This window comes from Notothenia rossii, assembly GCF_949606895.1.
Source record: "Notothenia rossii genome assembly, chromosome: 8".
NCBI lineage: Eukaryota > Metazoa > Chordata > Actinopteri > Perciformes > Nototheniidae > Notothenia > Notothenia rossii.
In genome coordinates this window covers 60,887,091-60,906,598 of record NC_136906.1, presented here as the reverse complement: position 1 = coordinate 60,906,598, position 19,508 = coordinate 60,887,091, and the positions used below count along the sequence as shown (strand labels likewise).

The following is a 19,508-nucleotide window of genomic DNA, read 5'->3' as shown; positions in this document are numbered from 1 at the left end:
ATCACTGGCTGGCATTGAACTTGGATGGGGCCAAACTAAGAGAGACAACTAAGTATGACTTGGGGAAGTTGCAGTGCAGTAAATCGTGTTCAGTGGTACATTGGCAGTAGTTGTTTTGAAGGCGGAGAGTTATTTGTTCACTCGGTTTCCTCAGACAGCCTGGGGATCCAACCAGTGAGCTTTCTGGTAATAAGCACACTTTCTTTACCACTGTCCCTGCTGTCATGCTTAAAGTTCTAACAAGGGAAATGTTGGCTGCAAAAGCTGTCATTTCCCAAAACCTAGACTTAACAAGAATATTTAATAAGAACATTTAATAATTTCTGCTTAGAGAATCTTGGGTGGTTGTGTAGTTCTCATACAGTAGTTTAATCGTCTTTCAGTGCTAGCATTTTGCATGGTGCAGTGCTCCACAAAATTGCTTGTAGTATTAATCTTTTTATCTCATACAGAAGATTTTATGCAGCCTCTACATCGAAATTCTGTTCCTGCCCTGTGGTTGGGTTGCAGGGTCAACCAGCAGGACTGGTGCCTCTAGAGCAGGTAGGGGTTAAATATCTTGCTCAAGGGCTCTTGGAGCACTACGTACACACAAGGGGATCAAACCACAGGCCCTCCAGTCAGAGGAAGACCTCTGTAACCGCTTGGCCGCGCAAAAGTCAAAAATGCGCTCTCATGTAAGGGAGGGATGGACTTAAATGTACAGCCTGTGTTGCTTCGAGAGTGGGGTCAATCTACAATCTTGCCCCGGAGCATCTCTATGGTAATGACGTGAAGAGCAAAATCGAAGACGCACAGGGCATCTCCATGGCGACAGAGGGAAATGTCATGATCTCTGCTGCTAGCAAACTCTCTGTAGCTGAGGATGCAAACTTCTTTATTGTAAATCACTGTCACTGTATCCACTCCCGTTGCTCCCTTTCACATTGCCTCCCGTCTTTTGCTATCGTTTTATTTTCCGCGTCTCTTCTTCAGTCTCTCATTGCCGCTGTGTCTCTGTTATTGATGTATATATCTCTTGATCTCTCCTCCAGCTTGGCCGCGCACTCTAAGCCGGTGGTGTTGAAAGAGATGGATGCTCACTGCCCACTGTAATCTCCGCAGGAGCCATTTAGATAATTAAGTCACTATTCGTGCACTTGCTCCATGTGTCCCGCTACCGGAGCTGAAGTGTGTGTGTGTGTGTGTGTGTGTGTGTGTGTGTGTGTGTGTGTGTGTGTGTGTGTGTGTGTGTGTGTGTGTGTGTGTGTGTGTGTGTGTGTGTGTGTGTGTGTGTGTGTGTGTGTGTGTGTGTGTGTGTGTGTGTGTGTGTGTGTGTGTGTGTGTGTGTGTGTGTGTGTGTGTGTGTGTGTGTGTGTGTGTGTGTGTGTGTGTGTGTGTGTGTGTGTGTGTGTGTGTGTGTGTGTGTGTGTGTTCTTTGTTTGTTGTTGGTTTTTATTTAGAGAACAGAGAAATGTGTAGAAAAGGATGCAGTGAGGAGAGAAAAAGGCGACAGCTGCCATGGGCCACAGAGAATACACACACACACACATACACACACACACACACACACACTGTATAGACACGCAAAAGTACGCTGCAGGATTGGCGTCTGGAAATCTGCTTCTCCCACACCAAGTAGAACAGAAAGCATGCAGAAAGTCGTGTCGGTATGTGTGCACACTAGCCCCAGGGTTTTTCTCCAGCTCTGTGTCTTGCCGTTGTGATAATGTGGCGTTTTGTTGAAAGTCTGTGTTTTAATTAACTGAGTAGTAGCGTGCGGTGATGGAGGTAGCAGTGCCTCTCTCTTCCTCAGATACTGTCTACCAAACACTGGCAGGGTGTTACTAACTCGGGCATTGCAATATTTCACAACACCATGGTCATTCCTGTCTGGACGGCTGCCAGTGAGAGCGGACATTTTGGACAGGAAAATGATGGTTCGTCTCGTGCAAAAGTCAAAACAAAGGCCTGTACTCAAACTACAGCATAGAAACCCTTGCATCATGCCGTGTCCCACCACAAAAACACACACACACACGCACACACACACACACGCACACACACACACACACACACACACACACACACACACACACACACACACACACACACACACACACACGCACGCACGCACGCACGCACGCACACACGCACGCACGCACGCACACACACACACGCACACATGCACACATGCACAACACATGCTGCTGACTTTTTTCCCCCAGATAGATCATACGTTTTACTTGTTATTTCGCTGCTTAAATGAATTGTGCTGATGCACACTGAGGAGGAAGTCTGCTGTCAGTGGTGCGGGTATAGGCGATATTTCTTTATCTTATAAAAATAATTACTCCTGGTTTCACCCCTTCTTTGTATTTATCTTTCTCTCTGTCAACATAATGCACCTTATCCCTTTTTTATCTGCTTTGAATGATGTGGCATTTTCTTGCATGCTTTATCAAAGAGAATATGATTTAGGAATGTCCTGTCTATGGAAAATAAGGCAGTGTGTGCATGTCATCCACCAGTGTTTCATCCATCAAGGTGTCGGATGGATGTACAGTGTGCCATCTCCCATCATCATCGCCTCTGAAACCTCTGTGAAAATCCTAATAGGCAGATGAGATAAGGAAATGTGAGGTGCTTGATTCAGATTAGTGCTAGAATCTGCTCAGAATGACTGCCTGTGGTTAGGTTTATTAAAGTAAAATGCTTCCCAGTTGTCCTGTAGCTGCAGCCGTTTAAGTAAAACCAGCATACGTGCCTCTAATCATCTGCTAAAATGAAGGCTATTTATGGTTTGAATGGTGCCTAAGCTGGTGGGCTCTGTTTTGAGACATCCCATGTTTTTATGATCCGCTGCTGACTGCACGGCGTCTCCGGATTCCACTCAGACCACTCATGAGGTGTACGAATTGTAGCAAAGTACTAATTCCCCTCAAACCGCGGGGATTAATTGGACCCGCTAATGCTAGGAATCAATCCCAACAATGGGCTCGTTGGTTTCCATGCCAGCAGGTAGCTGCATTCATCTCTGCTTCTCATCCCTGAAGATGGCCCTTTCTCTTCCTTATTGCAACCCCCACACCTCGCCTCCACACACATGAAACTCCATTTCCCCTTTCCTCTGTTTGCCTTTTGTCTAGCTTCTTCTCTGTCATTTTCTTCAGTCTTGTGCAACATCAATTAGGTTTCTCCTGTATCACGTCCTCATGACGGCAAGCTAAAAATACACAGGAAGCCCTTGCTCTTTTCTGGAAGCTCAGTTTGCTTTGTCAATCAATACTTGAGAAACATCTCCAAAATAAAGTGTTACCATCGAAAATACTCTTTTCACAGCAGACATTTAGTCTTTTTTTATATTCTACTCCAATTTGTATTAAACAGCTTGGATGAAATATAATATAAGATAAGATAAGATGAACCTTTATTAATCCCCGAGGGGAAATTCAGTTGTACAAAGCAGCAACAGGGTAAGCGTGAAAAAAAACAGTACAGCAAAGATTCACACAGATCAATAACATCTCAAATAAATAATAAATAAAATAAAATCAAGGAAAAAAATAATAATGATAATAATAATAAAAGACTATGAAAATAGGAGATGAATGAAAATAAGAGTAAAATAACTGTCAGCAGATATATATAATATGTAATACTTTCCCCCGCATTATGTAATTCCTTTTTTCATCTTTCAGTTATTATTACAATTCCTAAAATAATTTATGAAAATGCAATAATACATTATGTTATCATAACTTAAATGATAATAACCACGATGAATGTTTCAGACATGTTAATTTTGTTGGAATGCTAAGGAATATAATGGACATTTATATAGTTTTTCCCATTTATTATAGTTTTTATAATTATTTTGTATTTTGGATGGTTACTATACAATGCATGTTTTTCATGTTCATAAAGAAACATTTCAGTTTTAAGTTGTAATAACCACTGCAATATGAAATAATTTGTATTAAAATGCAGAAACATCAATTTATATTACAAAATGTGGCTGATTGTCACATAGTGTGGTTTTAATACATAACGTGTTGTTACACATTCTATGATTTAGTGTGCACGTAGTTCCTTAATTAATGACACCACATTGATCATTTGTGCACGGATGTATTTACGTAAAGGTGTAAAAAATGCACTGCCCAAATTGAGAGACTGTATCTTCATCATCTGGTGTGTGTTGAGCGGCACGGACCTGAGCTGAGGAGCAGAATTTAAAAAGACCCGAGACTGTGCCTTGCGTTGCTCCAGGCTATTCCTGTACCTACAGTCTCCTATTATTTAAATATCAGGATGAATACCTCTGTTGTCCTGGAGGAACTGTCAGCACATTTACTGGTCTGCGATTGTATCTGTGTATATGTAACGTGCGTGTGTGCAAGCGTGTGTGAAAGTGTGCGTGTGTGTTTTAGTGGCTGTCTGTGCACATCTCCCACAGGGCTGCTCATTTACAGCAATATCTTATCCTCATAAAGTTACAGTATACCTTCCCCGGCCCTCGTTTGTACCACACAGGCTTGCTGATGGACAAATTGATTATTAGCACAGAGTGTAGCAGGTGGCTCTGTATATGTGTGTATGTGAGTGTGGTGAAAGCTGGGCTGTCACTGGGTCAATAGACGTAAACACTACTACGGATTGGAAATAGAGACTCGTCTCTCGGGGCGTATCTGTAGCTCGGGGACTAGCGGGGGGTTTTAAAAGCAAAACAGAATGTGCCAGCAAAGCAAACATCACACCCTAGAACAGAAGTATGACACACATTCCCTCCCCACCCTGATCACATCTTTAACACTCGTCTCTATTTCAGGCTGCATACACACACACACACACCGCTGTTATATCTCATTTGCTCGCTCACACTGCCTCGCTGTCACTCTGTCGCTGCCATGTTATGTCCATCTGTTATGCTCCCTCTTTCCTCACGTCTATCTATGACTCCCCGCATATTCCCACATGGCTTTGTTAACGCAGCTCTGTCACACACACTCCGACATGCTGCGTGCCGCCTCGGAGTGACAGATGCTGTTCTTTAGGGTGTGTGTCTCACGTTCCCACCTGCCAGACAACTTTTTATTTTGGCTAATCACTCCGCCGTTGCTTGGGAAACTCAAGTTATTGAAGGTTCCTGATGTGCGCTGCGTGGAAAGTGCACTCACAACTGGCACAGGAAAACACAGGAACATGCAGGGCATCCCCATGGTGACAGCAATGAGGTCATGATGATGACAATAGGCCTTGCACACTTGCGATCATTGGCGTACCCTCAAACGTTCGCATCACACTCGTTAGCGTTGTTTCTTTCCCATGTTTGTACACCCCCACATAGTGTCACTCTTCTCTCTCACCTGAACATGCATTTAGAACGCTGGGAAGAATTCTGACGCATCAGCAGTGCTAGAATAGCCGTTAATAAAAAATAAAAACGTTGAAAATACCCGGCGACCAACACACACACACACACACACACACACACACACACACACACACACACACACACACACACACACACACACACACACACACACACACACACATACACACACTGTACCTCCTCTGCAGCTCTTAACTCATGATGTGACTGACAACACAATGGATATGCCAGTCCGACAGCTCATTAGGTCTGATTGCTGCTGACATGATATTTCTCACTTTCTTATTCAGCTCTTTTCTGGGTGGAACCCATAGCCTGTTACTATTTGTGCTTCATAAGGATTAGTGATTATTTTAATCATTTGTTTGGATTTTCAACTCTCTGGAATAGAATCTCAGTATTCATTTTAAGTTGGAGCCAGAATCATAAAATAGCATTTGGCGTGGGAAAGTCTGATACCTTCGGGTTGGATTATTAACATGCTGACAGGATTGCAGGAGCTGAAGCGCCTCATTGATTGCTGCAGGGTATGATGGCAATGCTGTCATTAGTTTCTTATGAATTTGAAAAGGCTTTTAAAGAGGTTGGTTTTACATGCGGGCCTTGCTTCAAAGATGATCATCTCCCCTCTGAAGGGCCGTCGGTTTGTCCAGGGCTCACAGTGACTACCGGTACATTGGATGAGAAACATCTTTATTGGCACTTTCTCCCTAGAGCAGTGCAGAGCAAGGTGTCATTGTAGATGTGATGTATTTAAGTGTTTATCTGGTGTGGCACAGTCCACAGGTGTTGGTTTCCACAAGCAACTCTGAGAGTGAATTTTCTTTCATCTCCTCTTTGTGCAAACACACTGTTGGCGTGTCTCAATGTGCTGTGAGTTTATACACCGCCACCGACACGCACACATAGACTTGAAATCAGTTGCAGAAATTCAGCTGTGAAAGAGTTTTAAGAGCCTGTAATTAGCAGCTTAAATCATCCCGTTCACCAAGGACAATGAAGGTAGTGGGGAGTGACACTCGTTGTGCAGGGATCTGTTGCCGGCCTCTGGTTATATAGTACATACTGACATGCTATGTGCAGGGATGAAAATAATTCACTCAAAGGATTGTGCACATATTGAAATGTAGTGCACAAAATGCCACTTGGGTAAATGAGTGGATTTGAAGCATAGTGATGTGAGATGCGCTCCTAAAGAAAAACAGAATTTGTTGTTTGTATGAACTACTTAAAACAAACCAGTTTAGGGTGTACCATAGCTTCTGGTTAAAGATGGAATGATTTTTTTTAAGAATCAGGTTTTATTTGAAGGTGAAGATCACATCATTCTGGTCCAAACGTTTTATCTTAACCTGTTTTTTGAAATACTCTCAAAAAATATCCATAAGTCATTATTCACTCGTGTTATTATAAAATTGTTATACTTTTTATTCTATTATCTTTGCAAAGAACAAATATTAGCAAATAATCTTAGCATATACAACAATGTATTCAAAATAAACATAAAATATTGTATCAACTTTAATTATTAAAAAAAAAAATTATTCAATACAAATATGTTCTTTACAGGCTCCTACATAATGCTGATGATTTCCATGTATCTGCTACGATAACTCAATATGCGCTGGCCAAATAAAGGCATAAATACACCATTTCACCAGATACTTGCATAACCACTAACATATTTTTCATTTGCTCTCGTAAGGTTTCATTCATCTATATTTTGATTATAAATTGGAAAGACCGAGGGATGAGAGAATAATAGTTTGGTGCCGGATTAAAAGCTTCTCATTTCATACATAGAGTGTTGAGCACCCTCCAATCCCTCTTCTAAAATATTATCTTGGAAATCCTGTGAATTTTACTTCCTTATTCAGTATATTGCTGAAGGTTATCCCACAAAGCTCTTTTACATTTACTTTAATCCCTCTCTGCACTTTTGAATATATTTGTATGCCTAAAGACAAAACAAAGTTAACATGAGTATTGAATCTTGATACTGTCCAGACTGAAGAGCTCAGTGGATGCACAATGGCATGCACCCACTTCACATCGGGAAAGGATTGGTAAAAACAAATTGTACAGAATGCAAATGCACTCACCCCCAATTTTGCCTATTGTGAAGATATTGTCCCATTCTTCCCCCCCCCCCCCCACCTCTATCTTTTTTTATGTGGCGAAATGTTCTTCCTGCTCTCTTATTTCTCAACTGAGGTGTGGAGCTCGGATGATAAGAGAATATTGCCGAGCACTAACTCTGCCATTGTTCCACTGGACCAGCACCTTGTTCCTCTCTCTTTCTGTTTCAAACGTGTTGCTGAGATAATACAAGCCTATTCTATTGGAAATGTTGAGGTTGTTAAAAGAGGTTTCTGCAGGAAGGTGGAGAGGTTATTGCAGAACCAGCTTGAGAGTGTTGTCCCGCAGCTTTTAGTAGCTCAGTCTGGCTCTATCACCGACTATCAGCCTGCTGTATTTGTATAGAGCAGACCATGTTTAGAAATAAATAAACAAAAGGTGGGATTGGGAGAGGAAATAAAACACAATGAAAAATAATTAAATGGAGATGGACATAAAGTGTTTGAGCAGGTAACTGAATGGACGGTCACAGCAGCTAAAGATAGAGACGGGCCAGCGCTCCCACCACAGGCTGCTTCGTGTATCGCTTGCATCAAAGCTTTTTCAAAGAACCTTTTATTTCCAGCTGCCTGCTTAAACACTTGCTACTACTCGTACAGCACACTGTCGTTTTTGAAAATGTGCGGTCTCATTACATCTTACCAAAACAGTACGTGCATACATAGTCATTCACTTGTAGTACTGCTTTAACACACACACACACACACACACACACACACACACACACACACACACACACACACACACACACACACACACACACACACACACACACACACACACACACACACACACACACACACACACACAGCTACACACAGAGAAGCTGGCATTTCAAGGCGTTCGCTCCTCTGTGAGGCAAGAAGCAGCGTGACAGACCCCAGTGTGAGGAATAAAGACCTATCATCTGCTGTCATTCTCTCCTTACAGACCAGGGGATTTTGCAGGGGGCTTGCTGAACCTGGGTTTGAGGTTGTTTTTTATTTATTAAATCTGTTATCAAGGGCTTGGGAAGCATAACGTGCCTTTGGTGAGGAGGAGTACAATGCGCTGTAAAACCCCTCAGTGATGGATTTCACTTCTCAGATCTTGTGCTGCTTTGATTTATGATATAATATAGAGTGATCCGCTGCTCATGCTACACAATAGCGCCATGCCCAACACTGATGTAATTCTAGCTAACTGTCGCCTATCACAGCCTGCTGTGCTGGAAAAGGGGAGAACCCTCAAATGCAATTCAAGGGCGACCTGATTGAATTAACCATCCATTAGATGGACGAGATGAGCTGTAATTGCGGGGGTATTTATCTATGCAGGTGAATGGGTTTTGACCGCAAGGTCATGCTACTGTTGTGTTGTCCTTGGAACAACTTGAGCAAGTGTGTACTTGTTCGTCTCTCGCTCGGCCGTATTGCTTTAACCTCATTGTCGAGCCTTCATGCTTCACACGGCAAATGTAGCTCCTGATGGTGTTTTTTTATGGACCTGCTTAGCAGTGCTCATTTCTCTCCCTCTCATCGCAGCCCTCGTTACTGACTGGGAGAATAGAAATTAGAGGCAACAAATGAGCCGAAGTGTGTATGTGTCAGTCAGGTGCATTGGGAGCAGATGCTTTGAGCATTTACACCTCCATGTCAAGATGTTCTCCTCTTAATTCCTCTAGTGTCCCCTACTCTTTTTCTACCTTTAAAACCTTGCCTTTGTCTGTGTATCTCCTTCTTCCATTAGCGTATTTAATAAAACTTCACATATACTCTCTCTTTCTATTTACTGCAGGCTTGCCTCCGTTATTCCCTCTGAGAGGAAGTGATGTCACGCCACCACCACCGCTTTGAGAGGGACTACCGGGGACCCTGGGAGCGGAGAGACATCCGCCCTTCTGGCCTCCACAATGGAGGAGCCAACCATTGCTGTGCCTCTGCCGTCGTCAATGGCAACAACCGTCCGGGGCTCCTTCCCCTCCCAGTCATCCCTTCCTTCCTCCCCACCCCGGTTACAGTTGCCGTGACAACATCGAGTAGCGACATCGCGGTCAAGCGAGGCATCACGGCAGCAGGATCAGTGGCTTCCTCATCTGCCAAGGTAAGAGCGTCGTCCAAATGATTGCCGCAACACCTGCTTGCCCTGACTCGAAACTAGTTTCCTGCTGCTCTGACTATCTTTTTTTAGTCTTTGTCTCTTTTTGTGTAAACTTTTTAATCTGTGAAGACTCCCCAGCTGGACATAATCTGCAACTTTCTCCATACTTTTGAGGCTTTCCAGCTTCGCCACTTTCTCAAAAATGCTTCTGCATTGTCCAACTCACTGGCATGCCTGCCTCCATGGTTCAACGGTCTCAGCTCTTGAAGCCCCTCCGCTCTCCCCTTCTCTCTCTCTGCTGCTTCCTGCACTCTCCACCCTTATCCCTCACTGCAGTCCTGCTGCTCCCTCTGTCCAATGCCCCTTTCTTGCCAAACCATTTTCCTTCCATCTTCATTTTCTCTCTCTCTGCCAAATAGCAGGCTTGTCCTGCATTTGCCTCCTTGGTAATTTCCTTCTTTCATTATGTAAATGACCTCTGACAGTGGCTCAAATGTGTGCTGCTGTCAGAAGTTATGGCTATGGGTGTTTCTGCTCTAACAAGCAAACAAACATATAGGACCGCATCGTTATGAGCCCTGAGTAATATTTTTATTTCTCTTACGGTACATTTCTCCTCTTCAAACTTCGTCACAAATAGCAATATTTGTGTGGGTCTTTTGTGTATACTTTCCTAATTGGACAATATATCACTTTTATATTTGTGTTTGGACCATGTACAGAAAAGTGCAGCGTGGAAAATGTCTGAGCGGTATACTCAAGAGTCGGACAGTTTGTGTTCTCCGCCCCCCCACCCGGTGATCTGCTAGCTAGCTGGCTGTCAGCCGCCCTGTGAAGAGAGGGCCTTTAGCAAAAAAGAGTTAGACATTTCAGCCTGTCCACTCTCTCTGCTTCCATGGATACCATTCATCTTCTTTTGATATTCCTCTTCACTTTCAGATCATTTGCTTTAATTGAAACTTCAGCAGATCCATCTGTTTCTTTTCTTCTTTTGTGCTACGGCACCTTCTTGGGCTTTTGCTCTCGGTGGAGCCTGCACTCTAAGAACAGAGGTAAACAATGCTTTGGTAATTTAGCCCGTAAGTGCACATCATTAGATACCCTGCTTGAATGCACTGACCACAGACACAGTAAATCTGCTCTGGCACCGCATCGGCCCCTCCTTTTGTGCAACTGAATAATTACATACATCCCAACAAAGTCTCACCAACTCCCACCGCGGCCATTGTCATCATCCAATGGCTGCCAGAGCAATTAGGTGCCTTGCACTGCACGTGAGTGCGCATTAGTTTAAAGGTACAGTATTTGTGAGAATAAAGCAGATATAATGCAGGTCCTTACCTAGACGCCACCGTGCGTAGGTTTATTCAGAGATTTACCTTTCTTATTTTCCTGCCTTTGACAGTCCTTTTTGAGGTTGTCAACAGAGAGCAACAACGTTTAAAAAGAGAAATACCGGTACTCAAAGTCTGGGCTCTGCTTTAATTATGGCCCATAAAAGTAACAGGGGCCTCATGAGCATAGGAGCCTATCTTTCTGTCTTCTTCCTAGCTGTCTGCTGTCCTCACTTACTCTCTCTCTCTCCCTTTCTTTCATCTTCAATCAAAGCTGTTTGGGGGACAGACAGAGTCTGATGGACGGATGCAGCTCTCTCTCCGTGGTCCCTTTGTCTCTGCTCTGTCCATGGCTACAGTAAAAAGCTGACAGGCCGTTATTGATCTGCACTGTTTGGGGACTTTCTTATAAACACTGTGGCCCAGGTGGGGACACAGTGAAATAGCTACACATGTACAGGAATGTGTGTGTGTGTTTTCTTTGATTAATAATTGTTCTACATACAGTTAATTTGAAGTTTTAATGATCAATATAGAGTTGTATTGTTGGTAGGAATAATTGATAGTGCTGTGTGTGTGCACATATGTGGGTTGTGGAGGACAAATGCTAAGTTTAAAAGTGCCACCTGATGTAAAGCTAACCACATGGAACATAGTACATTTGAAGCTACACTTTGTGATCCCCTGCAAGGGCCCATCATTAATTGTTGATGTATTTTTGTTCAGTCGTCACGTATTTAAGGTCACTATAGAAACTAAATCCATGTAGTTAATTACCACATCTGTTCTGTGTCCTGCTGATAAAAAGGACGCTTACATGTCAGCTGGAGGTCCAGTTTGACTCTGTATGCCAATTACCTAGTATATCAATTCCTTTCAATTTACTAGGTAATAAATGGACTTCTTTATATTAAGTGGCTGTTACGTTATGACTTAATGGACTTGACAAAATGAACTATACTTCAAATTAATCTTTATAGCAATCATGGCGATGGCAAGCTATTGTAAGGTTACCATTTAGATAAAAGTGAATAGACCGACATTTCACCATAACATGTTTTTTTTTCATTCCTGCTGCAATGGCTGTTATATTACATTATTACATGGTTTAGTTGAATACTCGATTCTGATTGGCCAATTCAGAACACGTGACAAGTTGTTAATCCAGTAGTACATACCACTGTCAAGGATTTATTGACCGTTGTTAAGGACGCTCACATCTGCAGAAAGAACTCCGGTCGATTTAACTGTATACAGCTTGCTTTTCAAACTGTTTGCTTTTCAAACTGTTTGCTTGTCTTTAGTTTTCCGTTGTCTACCATCTGAGAGCAACGTGGAGGATTTTAATATTAATTGGAATATATTTGGAGAGCACAGTAATTTGGATGAATGGTTAGAGGCTGATGAGTCCCCAGTGAAGAGAGGCGAAAATACGGACCACATTATGGGGTATGAAACTATTTAAACACTGGCTGATTGAAAAGAACCAACCAACAGAGTTTGACAGCAACGGTCAGAAAATGGCAAAAATATATTCAGTTGCCAGTTACTTGGGCATTAGGTCAGGGATATCTAGATACTTTTCCAAGGTTTGACATAATGAATTGTGTGTACTTTTAAAGCAAGCAACAATGTTTTCAAATCTGTAATCGTAAAAAAACGCTATCTACAGTAAGCAGTTCCTGCCGTTGCTACGTAGGCTAGTTCAAACTGTAACAACGGACTATTTTTCTTAGCGGTGGCATGCCATTTTAAATCAATAAAACAATTTTTTAAATCATTAATACTGTTTTTTAAATCAATAAAAAAAATTCTAAATCAATAAAAGCATTTAAATTAATATTGGGAGTCACGTCGTTCCTTTTTGAGAATGTGGCCTTCGAGCTCCCTGATCAGCCTGTCGGGTGTTCTTTTACCACATTGCTGAACATTATCCCTTACGTATACACTATTAAGGTACACTATAAAAAATAGGTAAGCTCGCAGAGACATGAAGACAGAGATACAAAATTGTCTGACAAAAAAGAAACACAGGGTGTGATATTGTAAAAATAAGGTGTTTTATAAAAATGTATTTGACTATAAATTGTATAAACCTACCGCATCTTTGCGCAGTATTTTGTTTATAAAAGTGACGCTACCTTTCAGACACATCTTTGAAGCTGTGTTAATTGTTGTACTAATAAACCCTCGAGATAACACTCACCTAGTGGGTGTTATCCCTGCCTCCAAAACCACTCTTTCACAGACTCGCTGTTAAAGAAAGAGCACTGTTGTAATTACAGTTACAGATCCAAACGATGATCCACACATTGCTTGTGTTCAGAATACGTTTTGTGAAAGATCTATACCAGGTTAAATGTTTGGACATTAATCTTCCAGCCTGTTATTTAGCGTCAGTTAGGATTTTACAGGGTTTAAACGTGTGCCAAAGCTTAATTTTGTATCTGATATCACATATTATTTCTCAGGAAGTATCTTCCCACGGAGAGCCCACTTAAACATGTGGATTTTCCTGCATGGTCTAATCCTTTTTAAAATTAAATTGTTTAATCCATCCTCCCCAGATATTAAATAACTGCAGTGTTGGAAGTGTTGTATACCTATTTGTATTGAATGCAAAAGAAACAGCCCTAGTTTAAATACCTATACGGTTACATATTGATCCAAGCTGTGTCATAGTCTAATAACTCTTGTTAGTTTGGGCTTTTCCCTGTAGGTTTATCTTGATTCTTATGTCTGGTTCACTCTGTTTACATCCCATTCATTAAATTTTCTGTTAGATGTTTCTGACTACAGAGCAGTCTCAAGACGGCAGAATGAGAAATCCTTTAGCCTGTATCCATCTCATTACTTTAACATAGTTGGAAAGAAAGGTAAAAAAGTAAGTTAGTTTTGGGCCTTTTGTTATTCTGCATATTAAGTACTAAGGTGAGTACTATATTAATGCCTGTAGGTGAAGTTCAATGTGATAAATTTTTTTAGAACTACATAGTATTTTTACATCTTTTGCATTTGAGTTTATGTAGCACTAAGCATACGAAGATATTCATTTTCATATTTGCATAAATGATTGTTTAAAATTGCTTCCTGCAGTCTTTATGTGATTTTTCAGAAGTCTCCCAAACAGTGTTGAACTACAATCAGACATGAGAGCTACAGTATTCAGTTGTCTCTTTAGCCTCACATTGTCAATGTTTTTAATTAGCTTTTTTACATTTTATTTATGTTTTAAAGACCATAGTATGACCATGGCACTGATTCTAAGGAAATGTAGTAGCACATGATACATATGATGTTCTCGTTTAGTTTTTTTTATTAAAACAAAGTAACATCACTCTTGTTTAAGCTTTGATACCTACTGCTGTTTGATCTCCTACAATCTATAATACCTGCTGCTGGCAGTCCATTAAAGTGCTTTCCCCCCGACAAAGCCAAATAAATCGTGCTTCTCTGCTGAGCACGTATAGACACAAAACGTATTCAATGACAGTTGCCTCCACCTGGCAGAGATTCCTTTATAATAAGTGGTTACGCCAATTGTCTAAAGCATAGTTGTAGCCTAGGTGGTCCATAAAATTGAAAGTCGGAAAGTCTAAGCTCCAACCGCCAGAATTCATTCTGTTAGTCAGGAAAACTCTCCTGGTGAATTCTCTCCTCAATCTGACAACATTTACCCCTCTCTCATCAACCTTGAAGTTTAGCCTCAGTTGCAGCTGCTGGGGTGGCAGCCCAGGTCGATGAGGGAGGGGTAAATGTTGCAGGTCGATGAGGGAGGGGTAAATGACCCACCCTATTGTAGCCATGTTAAAAACATTGATTATCTATGTTTGTCATATTCATTTTAGAAAGTTTCTTCTAAGATACACACAGAAAGTTACATTTTTAAAATAAAGTTCAAGTCATAAGAGGGAAAAAAAATCCCAATCTCCCAGTATTGACAGCACCAATCAATAGAGCTCGCCTTGAAACCAAATCACACATTGTGTATTTTTGGCCATTGATTTTAGCCAGGTCAGCCAGCCAATGTATTGAAGCAGACCGCATGCTGTGGCAAACACAACATGGTATCCAGAGAACAGCAGGTGCCACGGCCTCACTCTGACACAATCAAAAAGAGAAGGAAAACACACAAGAAGGAGTCTTTCTTTTTTTTTTTTTTTGTGAGCAGTTCGAGGCATGTACGTTTTTTTTTTTCCTGACAGTGACGAGGCGTACAAATTGAGATGCAATACATTTCCTCAGCTTTGAACGTCTCTCCACTTTAAAGGCAACTGGAGTAACATTGATTTGACTGTGCATCACCTCTTTAGTGCATTAACAGTGGTTCAGCTCTTATTCTTTTCTAATTGTATGTATCTCTTAATTTCAGCTGGGCTTTAAATCTGCTTTAAGAGAAAGTCTCCATGTGAACATCACTGTTGTGTCAAGGAGCCCTGGTAATGAATCCACTGGAAGATTCAGAGTTTATATTGAGGTTCAGGCTAAAAGGGGGAAGACGTCTTTTTGAAAATCGGGATAACCTTGTGACAAGTTGCTGTGAAATGTATCAAATGTGGGATGATTAAAGTTTAAGAAGGCGCACGCTGGGGAAGCTGGATGAGGGAGACAGAACGGAGACAGGGGAGGCGGGTAACAGGGGAGGGCTGCTTTTGAATTAGCTTCAGATAAGAGAGGAAACTCGATTGTTCTATCAAATAGTGAACCTCTCATCATCCAGAAAATATGAAACTTTACATTTCCAAACCAGACAGACTCACCATGGGGTCTTAGGAGAAAACCAGCTACCTTACGAGGAAAGCCAAGAACCCTAAACATAGCTGGAGGAGAAATGATTGCTTCACAGCTTGAAGCCTGCTTATTGTAACTTATGGACTTAATGAACGATGCATCCCATTTGATTGCATCATTCATAATCGTAACACACACACTGTTATGAAATGCAGACAGCTGTTGTGGATGGAGGACACTGTGTTATTTTATTCTTGACATTTTACTTCAATAGAAATCGAAAATATACACTCAAAATATTCTCCTTAAATACTAAGTAGCACAGGCTTTCTGATGTGCCTTTATCTTTCTCTGAGGAGCAGGAAGGTAAACAATCTTCACACTCTGCTGCCTGCATTTTGATTTATTAGCTTATAGTGTAGGTTTTCACCCTGTCACAGATGTGCTGCATGCCATTTGCATTCACAGAGAAACTGTCACAAAATCCAGCTCTCAGAAGACGCGCCCTCAGAAGTACACCCAACTGATTGATGGGACATACTTTATTTAGACACAATAGCTTTCATTCATTATCCATACGCCATCATGTAAAAACCTGAAGGCTTTTCTGTAGGTGAGTCGAGTGTCTATTTATCTCATTTTCAGTGTTTGAACGGTTATGCAATTTCAAATATGCAGAGCCAGAGGTCTGTTGTACATTTTGTTATTTGTAAGTGGTTAAGTGGTGAGTGTGTCAGAGCATATTTTAGCAGTAACAGTCAGCTTGTTTGACGGTGAGCGAAGATGAACCTGTCAGCCCTTTTTTGCTTAGGCCGTCCAGGCTAAAGTGTCAGTTATGATAAAGACAGCCCTCAAGTATTAGACTTTCCACCATTACAATTTTCACTGCCTTTTTGCTCCTACTGATTCTCCACATTGGAAAAAAACAAGACTTAAATGACTGGCACAATTCAGTGTGCTTGCTGTTTCCTAGAAATAAATTCATGCCTTGTTAAGTTAGATGGGAACACCTGATTTTAATTGGAGACTTTATGAATCGCACAACCATAATATCACAATATTAAAACAATATAAATAACACAATATAATCACAATAGCATGTTTATGGTTTAAATAAAATAAATAAAATAAGTAAAATAAATAAAATAAATAAAATAAATAAAATAAATAAAATAAATAAAATAAATAAAATAAATAAAATAAATAAAATAAATAAAATAAATAAAATAAAATAAATAAATAAAATAAATAAAATAAAATAAATAAAATAAAATAAATAAAATAAAATAAATAAACATTGAATGTATAAATAATAACTGAGTGTATTTTAAATCTACACGCAAATATATAGAAAAGGTTATAGTATAGAGACCAACTTACCTTAAGACAACATATTTAACCGGCAGTGGCGAGCCCTCTAGGACCTCTCTGAGGGCATAAGATATTCTACAAAATAATATTTAAAAAATATTTTTTTAGTTGTATTTTTCATTAGTTTTACCAAAATAACTTGATTTAATTGTATTTAAAATAACATTTCCAAAGAAATAAATCCTTCAAGTCTGCCTATTCAGTTTCTGTTTGAATGTGAAGCGTTAAATGAAAGAAGCTCCTTGAGCCGTCTCTGCGACTTACTATGAAGAGAGGAGCTGATTGGTGGTCCTGCTGTAAATTCACTTGAGGTATAGGTATAAAAGTCACGGCTCGCCACTGTTAACCGGATACTATACTATACTATACAAGTGTGCAAATGTTTCTACTCTGCTTTTTCCCCCGTTACCCCAAACATTATCATAATGGATGTGGATAAAGCTACAGTGTTATTAAGAAACAATAGACCGCAGGGAAGCAAAGCAGGGATTAAGCATTGATTTTCCTCAAGATGGAAACTTTTAAGTTGTTAACTAAAAGCAGTGATTGTTGTTTACCAGGAGCGATTGCACCAGGGTCTGGATGTATTGGCACCATGTGGGGGAAATTAAAGCTTTGCACTCTAAATCAGACCAGGCTATACTGCAGTGATTGCAAATCAAGGACAAAGAGATGACGAGACAGACACACACACACACACACACACACACACACACACACAGACAGACAGACAGACAGACAGACAGACAGACAGACAGACAGACAGACAGACAGACAGACAGACAGACAGACAGACAGACAGACAGACAGACAGACAGACAGACAGACAGACAGACAGACAGACAGACAGACAGACAGACAGACAGACAGACAGACAGACAGACAGACAGACAGACAGACAGACAGACAGACAGACAGACAGACAGACAGACAGACAGACAGACAGACAGACAGACAGACAGACAGGCACCTCTGTCAGGAGGACTGCACACTGTCAAACTGTCAGAGGGAAGGCAGTATAAAAAATGGAACTGTCAGACTTTATCTTTTCACGATTTCAGCATTTGAAATCGGATGGAATGAAAATGGTAGTCCTGAAACTGATGACAGGGTTATCAAAAATCTCAACCCACCATGGCCTTCTTGATTTAAGAAAAAGATCCACGTAAAAATGAAACAGTCTGCAGATGTGGGGTGATAACTGACCGGCCAAAGAATAAGTGAAGATAAGTGTTATCTTCATCTGTCTTGTCAATCTCTCTGTGACAAGATGTTCTACAGGTTCCATCCTATCTGTATCTCTCCTGGGTCCTCTGTTGTCTTTCTCTATAGCAGTAGCATCCCAGCTGACCTTTTGTAGCTACAATGGAGCGCCACGCTTATCAAATCCAACCACCAAGTCCTCATTCTCTCATCCTCTGCTTTTGATGCATCTGCTACATATGTGCTGGATTTCAATCGTCTTGGAGAAAATAAAATGGATGCAAAGACGGGATATTTTTCTGAAATCCATGGATATTTAAAAATAGGAGACCTTTCAGCTTTGTGGCGGATTGTTCTGGTGACAGCATGCTTTACCAAAGGCTGAATGAACAGCCCTGGCAGGAGAAAATACGGCGTTCAAAAAGGGCTTGCTCTCCTGTTTTTCTGCCGTGTTTTGTGTGTGTGGGTGGTAACTGGAAAGCAGGCCTCTTAAACACTCCGGCTGTCTTATGAGTCTGGCTCCAAACTGACTGCATGATGGCTCCATCTAATAAGCAGTCATTGGATATCAGATTCAAATCTCTTTCTGCTTTGTGAAAGGTGAGATCCTTCTCTATTTATGTCACAATGACTATGCAATATGAGTGTGTGTGTTATTGAAGGGCTGAGGAGTGTGTTGTCATCCAATACTGTACATCTGCTCTCCCGGCAGTACACAGAGATCATTGTCTCGCTGGTCTTTGACTGAGCAGAAACTGGCGCTTCAGACGTCACTGCACAAACAACAAGTGTGTTTACAAAGTATAGATTCCTCTCGAAGGCAAACTCTCTCTTTCTTCCTTTGGGTCTGCCCTCTGTGCTTGCTTTATCCCCTGTGCTCAGCGTGGGTTTGGAAATGAGGAGCTCTTTTTCTGCAGCAGCTTGATTCATAAAAGCTAAGTCAGGAAAAGCCCCATCCCCACGTTATCACCCTCCATCACACTTCCATTACTTCCATGTAATTCTCCGGCACATCCTCCCCGACCGCCACCCCTTCAGCCACTTCAAACATACTTCTTGTCTTTGTCAAAGCATATATCCTCATTCCTGCGTCAGCGTTGCCTCCCTCTGAGCGCGCTTGTGTGAAATTGGATTGCTGATCCGTTGGCTCTGAATGGCATAGATGTAATATAGGATACTGGCGACCGCATGTTCTGATGTGGAAGACAGCTGTTACAGGACACCGACGGATCACAGATGGCGCTTGACTGGTAGTTCTCAGCCCTTCAACAATCCAA

At 41.3% G+C, this 19,508-nt stretch overlaps 1 protein-coding gene across 5 annotated transcripts in view; it reads left to right on the top strand.

Moving 5' to 3' along the window:
* klhl29 (kelch like family member 29) overlaps positions 1–19,508 on the top strand; it is a 208,731-nt gene that overhangs the window by 56,563 nt on the left and 132,660 nt on the right. For all 5 annotated transcript variants that reach the window (XM_079643102.1, XM_079643101.1, XM_079643100.1 and 2 more), the window contains exon 3: positions 9,290–9,595. In XM_079643102.1, coding sequence (XP_079499228.1) covers positions 9,323–9,595 — 273 coding nt within the window. In that variant the 5' untranslated portion in view covers positions 9,290–9,322. The remainder of the gene's footprint in view (positions 1–9,289; positions 9,596–19,508) is intronic.